General features: G+C 53.5%; 1 protein-coding gene across 2 annotated transcripts; it reads left to right on the top strand.

Annotated features, from left to right (window-relative positions):
- The first annotated feature begins 1,038 nt into the window (after positions 1–1,038).
- On the top strand, positions 1,039–6,704 carry LGALS3 (galectin 3). 2 transcript variants are annotated; one of them, XM_041413246.1, is made up of 7 exons: positions 1,039–1,108; positions 3,606–3,659; positions 3,876–3,898; positions 4,628–5,083; positions 5,233–5,321; positions 5,577–5,745; positions 6,365–6,703. In XM_041413246.1, exons 3-7 carry the CDS (start codon positions 3,881–3,883, stop codon positions 6,518–6,520), a joined length of 888 nt encoding a protein of 295 aa, XP_041269180.1. In that variant the 5' UTR covers positions 1,039–1,108; positions 3,606–3,659; positions 3,876–3,880; the 3' UTR covers positions 6,521–6,703. The 2 variants fall into 2 exon arrangements, with proteins under 2 accessions (XP_041269180.1, XP_041269187.1); XM_041413253.1 differs by lacking the exon at positions 1,039–1,108 and adding an exon at positions 1,319–1,517 and having other exon boundaries at positions 6,365–6,704.
- Positions 6,705–7,199: the final 495 nt, after the last annotated feature.

The following is a 7,199-nucleotide window of genomic DNA, read 5'->3' as shown; positions in this document are numbered from 1 at the left end:
TCCCTAATTAAATGCATTTCTTAAGTACTATTATTCTTAATATCTATTACTTAATACATATTAAGTATAATATACATATTTCCCTGAAATACTCAATTTCCAGCCATCCTCATGAGCATCCCTGGCATTTTTACACCCTCAGGTTTAGTCTGAATCCCTGTGACAATATTACACAAAGCTGAAGGATGTTAAAATCCAGGCTGGAGCCCCAGTGGAGAGGAGGCTGCCCTCTTTTAAGATAGGCAGAGCTGAACCAGACGAATTTATCCTAAAATTAATCAGAGCCAAAGTCAACAGATTTTTTTTTTTTTTTATATATCTGCTGTAGCTGAGCCCTTTAGCTGAGCTGCTGCCTAAAAGCAGCAGTTTGTACCTCTGTAATGACACCAATTAGAGGTAACCTTTGGTCAGCCCTGAATTGTTCAGGGAGGTGGATTACATGGTCATTGTGGGTGTCTTCCTACTGAAATCCTCTCCTCTGTTTGATTCTAATCTAGTCCAGTCTATTCCATTCCATTCTAACTCCCTGCATTTCTTTTCCTTCCCTTTCCCTTCACACAGGATTTCAGCACAAAACCACTTTGTTCTTTTCCATTGCTTTAAGCTGTGGAGCCCATGGAGCAAACCAGAGATGATTCACCCTCAACCTCAAATAAAACCGGGCTTGTTGAAATTCCAGCTGCCTCCAACAGCTTCCCAGAACCCATCCTCTGCGTCGGGTGAAAGCAAAGCTTTTTTGCCTTCTATTTTTTTCGTGGGGAAAGGAGAAAATGTTCAGAATTAAAAATCCAGTTGGTGCTTTACCGAGCCGCACCAAAGCTGGGGGGATGGAGCCGTGAGCCACGCGGGCAAACATCTGGCAGGGAGAAACATCTGGCAGGTGGGCAGGGCGGGGAAAACGGGAACAAACAGCGAGGAAAACCAAAATTTCTCCGTTAACATCCCCCGCTGGTGATGTCACCGCTGACAGGGGGAAATATTCGGCTCTCGGGGGCTGTCACGGGTGTCCCCGGCGCTGGCACCGCCCCGGCCCCGGCCCCGGCCCCGGCCCCGCCCCGGGCGGGTCCCGCCGCGTCCCGGAGCCGGAGCGCGGAGCCGCCGCACGCAGGTGAGGGGGTGAGGGATCCCGGGGGGGAACAGGGGGATAAGGCACAAAAATCCTTGGGAAAGAAGGGATTGGGGCGCCCTGGGAGAGCGCGGTGGGACAGGCGTGAGCTGTCGCGGGCTCTGCGGCGCGGGGAGCACGGGGAGCCCCGGCTGGAGTTAGGGGGGATGGAGGGGTGACTGTGGGGTTGCTCCGGGGGTGTTTGCAGCTCCTGGGGGCTGGACAGCCCTCAAAGCCCTCACTGATTTTAGGGGTGATGGAGGGGTGGTGGCTGCGGGGCACCTCCGGGGGTGTTTGCAGCTCCTCGGGGCTGGACAGCCCTGCCCGTGCCCCAAAATCCTTGCAGGGTGAGGAAAGAAGTCCTTATTGTAATAAGTTGACATTGGAAGACGGAAGATACTGACTGGACTTTGTAAGAAATGCTTTTATTTTTCTATCCTTTCTATTCTATTTTTATTTTTCTAGTCTTTCTATTTTTCTATTCTATTTCTATAAAAAATAATTTTATTTTTCTATTCTGCCAGTTACGTGTAGGAGTGAATAGGTTTATTTGAATCCTGCAGGAATAGCACCAAAGGGGAGAGAACTGGTGTTTCTTTCCCAAATAGTAGGTTTTTCCACTTGATGTGAGCATAGGGAATGTTTGGGGTCAGCTCTGGGATGTTTCCTGCAGCTGATGCTCTGCTGGGGCAGGGAGAGCTCAGGTGAGCTCGAGCTCAGCTGCCCAAATGCTGCTGGAAATCAGAGCTCAAGCCCTCTGTGAGGAGTGGATGAAGGAGCTGGGGAAGCTCAGCCTGGATAAAAGGAGGCTCAGGAGGGACCTTCTCACTCTCCACAACTCCCTGCCAGGAGGGTGGGGCTGGGCAGGATTCAGGCTCTGCTCCCCGGGAACAAGAGACAGGATATAGGGAAATGGCCCCACGTTGCACTAGAGGAGGTTTAACTGAATATTAGGGGAAAATCCTTCGTGGAAAGGTTTGTCCAGCCCTGGCACAGCTGCCCAGGGCGGTGGTGGAGCCCCCATCCCTGGAGGGATTTAACAGCCGTGTGGATGTGGCACCTGGGGACACAATGCTGCGGGAATGGTTGGATTGGATGGGCTTAGAGGGCTTTTCCAGCCCCACTGGTGCTGTGATTCTCTGCAATCCATCACTGGGTGCTGCTGAAGAAGGTGTGGGGGGGGAACCCCTCCCCATGGCAGCAGCAGATAACCCAGAGGGCATTTCCAGAGAGCTGCAGGAGCTGCAGCACTGCCGTGGCACAGAGGAGGTGACACTGGCTCCAAGCCTGGTGGCAGGGCATTAGTGGTGCCAGGGGATTCCTAGGTTTTGGGGGTTTTGGGTACAGCATCCAAACTGCCCAGACATGTCCCCAGACACGAGGGGGACACGAGGCTCAGGCCAGCCTGTCCCCTGGGGGCCTGAGGGAACAAAGCTGCAGCTGCCAGGGTGTGCCAGGGGCATCGTGCAGGACAGGGAGCAGCACAAGGCTCTGCACCCCTGGTTTGGCTGTGTGTGCACCCCTTCTTTGGCTGTGTGTGCTCCCCTGGTTTGGCTGTGTGTGCCCCCCTGGTTTGGCTGTGTGTGCTCCCCTGGTTTGGCTGTGTGTGCACCCCTGGTTTGGCTGTGTGTGCACCCCTGAACTGGCTGTGTGTGCACCCCTTCCTTGGCTCTGCTTGCACCCCTGGCTTCACCTCTCAAACCACAGCAAACCCGAGGGCTTTAGGAAGAGTCCAGAAGGCAAATGAAGTTTTGGGTTATATGGGCTGCTCAAACACTCCGGACCACTGGATTTCTGCCTTAAAAACCCCGTTTTTAAGGGCTCAGGAGAACGAGTGTTTTGCAGGGAGAGGATGATTTGCTTGCTGTGAAACTGGGGGTTTGTTATTCCCGGGGCAGGGCAGCCACACCTCCTCCTTTGTGCATCTGAATGTTTCTTTCAGAGACAATTCACCTTCTCTCTGCTTTAAATTTGGAAATTTTCTTTCCTCATTTCTGGCTCTCCCTTTCCCCTTCTCTTATGAATGCTCCCTTTGATGGGAGGAACCCAGCTGGGGCTATTCCTGTGCACAGGCAGGTGTGTGTTCGCCGTGTGTTTGTGGACTCACAAAACTTGCAAAGCAGCTTTTATCTGCTGGCCCGGAGCCGCCGTGTCCCTCCCACGGTGCCCTCCGGCAGGAATGGGACAGCTCTGGATGCACGGGACAAAAAGGGACATGGATGGGTGGCTGCCACCCTCCTCTGCCCATCCCAGGCCATCCCGTGTGTCACAGGGCGGCTCCGTGTCCCCAGTTTGCAGCTCCCGGCTGATGCTGCCCCTCCATCCCCCGGGGATCCCCTCTGGGGTTTTTGTATGGAAATGGAAATCCTGGATGGCTCCTCAGGGCCGGGGAAGTGAATAACGCTGGGAGTGTTGTAAGCTCGGTGGTGGATTTCATCCCGAGGGTAGCTGGGCTGGATTCACCCCGGGACATTCAGGCTGCCTCCCGTTTATCCCACAGGTTTTGGACCAGGATTTGCTCTTTGGCACCGGAGCTGTCAGCTCTGCTGGGCAGGTACGCGATGGCAACTCGGCAATTCTCATCAAGTGCCACTCTAAACTGTAAATCCCCTCAAAAATTCTCTGGTTTTGGATGGGGCAGGTTAAAGGTTAAGAATGACTGACACTTTCTTGGTTTTTTTGTTTTTTTTTTTTTTCTCTGGTTTTGGATGGGGCAGGTTAAGAATGACTGACACTTCCTTGTTTTTTTTTGTTTTTTGTTTTTTTTTAGGAAAAATGTCAGACGGTTTCTCTGTAAGTATGGATTTCTCTAAAAACCGTGGGGGCTGTGGCTGTGGCCTTGAAGCAGAGACCTTTGGCTGGGGTGGGAGGGAACACGTCCTTGCTAAGCTGCTCAGTCCCCAAACCCTCTCCAGTTCTGTCAGCAGTTTTCTGGAAAAGCCCAGGGAGCAGCAGAGAGCTGAGCTCTGCCCTTGGCCATGCTGCAGGCCACCAAAATGGACTTTGTGCAGAGGAGGCAACGAGGGTGGTGAGGGGCTGGGAACACAAACCCTGTGAGGAAGGTTTGAAGGAGCTGGGGTTGTTCAGCTGGAGAAAAGGAGGCTCAGAGGTGACCTTATTGCTCTCTACACCTTCCTGAAGGGAGGCTGTACACAGGTGGGGTCGGTCTCTTCCACCAGGCAGCACTGACAGAACCAGAGGACACAGTCACAGCTACGTCAGGGAAGGTATAGGTTGGATGTTAGGAAAAAATATTTCACTGAAAGAATAATAAAGCACTGAAATGCTCTTCCCCGGGAGGTGGTGGAATCACCATCTCTGGATGTGTTCATCTAGGCTGGACATGGCACTTGGTGCTATAGTCTAGTTGAGGTGTTAGGGCATAGGTTGGACTCGATGATCTTAGAGGTCTCTTCCAACCTCATTATTCTGTGATTCTGTGATTCTGTGACTTTGGAGAGCTCAGTGTGATCCCAGCAGGAATCTCCCCCAGCTGACCCTTGTCCTCTCCTCTGTCCCCAGTTATCTGATGCCTTGGCCAACAGCAACAACCCAGCCCCCTGTGCCCCCCCAGCCCAGGGCTGGCCCTCCTGGGGCAACCAGCCAGCAGCTCCTGGTGCCTTCCCAGGGTATCCTGGAGCACCTGGAGCCTACCCTGGAGCACCTGGAGCCTATCCTGGAGCACCTGGAGCATACCCTGGAGCCCCAGGAACCTGTACTCCAGGACCTGGAGCATACCCTGCAGCACCAGGAGCTTATCCTGGAGCACCTGGAGCTTATCCTGGAGGACCGGCAGGACCAGGAGCGTATCCAGGAGCACCTGGAGCATTCCCTGGAGCTCCACCAGCAACAGGGCCATATCCTACCCCAGGACAACCATCCAGTGGCCCTGGGTTTGGGCCTTCTGCTCCTCAGGGAGGACCAACAGCTCCCCAGGGAGGACCAACAGCTCCCCAGGGAGGACCAACTCCTCCAATGGTAATGGATCTATCATGATGAGGGTTTGTGTGCCCTCAGTGGCTGATTTTGCTTGGCCATGGGAAGGGACTGGGCTGGCTGTCCCCAGGGGTGGCACTGGGCTTTTGACGTGGGTTTTTTCCTGACACCAAATGCCTGTTGTCTCCCAGAAAGTCCCCTTTGAGCTGCCCCTGCAGGCAGGACTCGTCCCTCGGCTGCTCATCACCATCACTGGGACTGTGAACCCCAACCCAAACAGGTACTGGGGGGTCCAGCTCCGAGGGTGGGGGGATTCCATGGGCACTGCTGGGTGGAGCAGGGGGGCTGGAATTTGTTTTCTATTCCTGAATAACCCCTGCCTGGTGTAACACCAAATATTACACCAAACAAACGTGTAAATGCCCTGTTGCCCTATGGGGTCTGTGGGGTTTTATCTCTGCTATTTTTGGGAAGCCCTGTAACAGATTTCAGGGCTTTTGTGGCAAAAGCAGAAACTCCATTATTGTTTTTGCAGGTTTTCACTGGATTTCAAGAGAGGGAATGATGTTGCCTTCCACTTCAACCCCCGCTTCAACGAAGACAACAGGAAAGTCATTGTCTGCAATTCCATGTTCCAAAATACCTGGGGGAAGGAGGAGAGGACAGCTCCCAGGTTTCCATTTGAAGCTGGAAAACCCTTCAAGGTACCAGAAAAACCCATCCCAGCTCAGTCTCAGTGCACCTAAAGCACTGAGAGGGTTTGGGCAGCAACGCCTGTGTAAGGACAATGATGCTTTTGCACAGGAATCTGCTCCCAGGGCTGTTCTGGGGCAGCCACCCCATGTGCTGTCCCTACAGCTCTTCTGACCCCCTCCTGCAGCTCCAGCTGCCCAGGGCATAACTTCTCCCCCGTTCTGGTATCCCCATGGATTATGAAACCCTCTTTATTTACACTGTTGTTCTGCACAGTGGTTGGACAGGTTTCTGTAACGTGTTTTCCCTACTGGCACCTCGTCACGAGGTGTTTTTACCTGCAAAGGAGGTTCACGGTGTGGAGTCTTGCTTTGAGGGACTGGCACGGGGATGAGGAGGCAGAAACTGGGCTGAAACACGGAGGAGGGAGAGCACAGGAGAGTTTTGGGAAGGCAAAGGTCGCTGGTGTTGCCGCTGAGCTGCTGCAGCAGCTCCTCCACATGCCCCAGGGCTGGACTCAGCTGGCAGCAGCCTCCAGCCAGTGCCAGCCTGCTCGGGGTGTGTGGCTTAAAACTTCTCCTAGGACAAATCCAGCTGGGTTTTGGGGCTGATCTGGGGTTTTTATTTCAGCTCCAGGTCCTTTGTGAGACGGATCACTTCAAGGTGGCCGTGAACGATGCACACCTGCTGCAGTACAACTTCCGTGAGAAGAGGCTGAACGAGGTCACCCAGCTGCGCATCGGGGGGGACATCGCCCTCACCAGCGTGGTGCCCACCATGATATAACTGGGGGGGCTCTGGGCAAACCCTGCTCTTCTGTGGTGTAACACAAATGCCTTCTCACCAGCTCACTGTGAGGTAATAAAACATTTAACCTGTAAAATTGGGTTTAATCATATCTTATAAGGCACGACACGCTCCAGGCGAGCCGGGTTTTGATGTGGAAGGAGCTGAACTCCTGCTGTAGAGGCAGCAACAAGGAGTTGGATTTCTGTGGAGAGGAACTTGGGAAAGCAGCCTGTGGCATTCTGCCCCTGCTCCTGTGAACAGGGGCAGCAATCCTCTAGGAAGCACAGAGAAAACCTGACAGCCTCCAAGCCTGCCCAGGATGAGGCATTTCAGGAGAGGGTTCAGAGCTGGAGGAAGCAAAAATCTCTCTGCTGGACTGTGGCTGGAGAAGCCATCCCTGTCCTTCATTTTTGGGGGCCCAAACCAGCGTGTCCCAGGAACATTTCCCACCCCAGGGAGATCCCATCCCTACAAGTGTTACGTGCCCCATGAACGGGTCACGAGGCTTGTGCTGCTCCCCACTCATCACCCCTGTGTGAGTCAAGAGCAGTTTCAAGGGTGGGGACGTTTATTGGCAACTTCACCCCGTGAGTCAGGCTGGTAAAAAAAGAAAACAGAAGTATGTTCCCTTTGCTGTGAGTCACTGCAGTCTTGTCTGGAAAACAAGAACAGTGCA

Source organism: Onychostruthus taczanowskii, unplaced genomic scaffold (assembly GCF_017590055.1).
Source record: "Onychostruthus taczanowskii isolate IOZ18803 unplaced genomic scaffold, ASM1759005v1 scaffold103, whole genome shotgun sequence".
Lineage (NCBI taxonomy): Eukaryota > Metazoa > Chordata > Aves > Passeriformes > Passeridae > Onychostruthus > Onychostruthus taczanowskii.
The sequence above is the reverse complement of the archived record's forward strand: the minus strand, read 5'-3'. Positions and strand labels throughout refer to the sequence as shown.

Coding starts and splice junctions, on each gene's coding strand:
- LGALS3 (XM_041413253.1), top strand. Junction 5,084..5,232: donor GAGGACCAACTCCTCCAATG/GTAATGGATCTA, acceptor GTTGTCTCCCAG/AAAGTCCCCTTTGAGCTGCC. Junction 5,746..6,364: donor AAGCTGGAAAACCCTTCAAG/GTACCAGAAAAA, acceptor TTTTTATTTCAG/CTCCAGGTCCTTTGTGAGAC.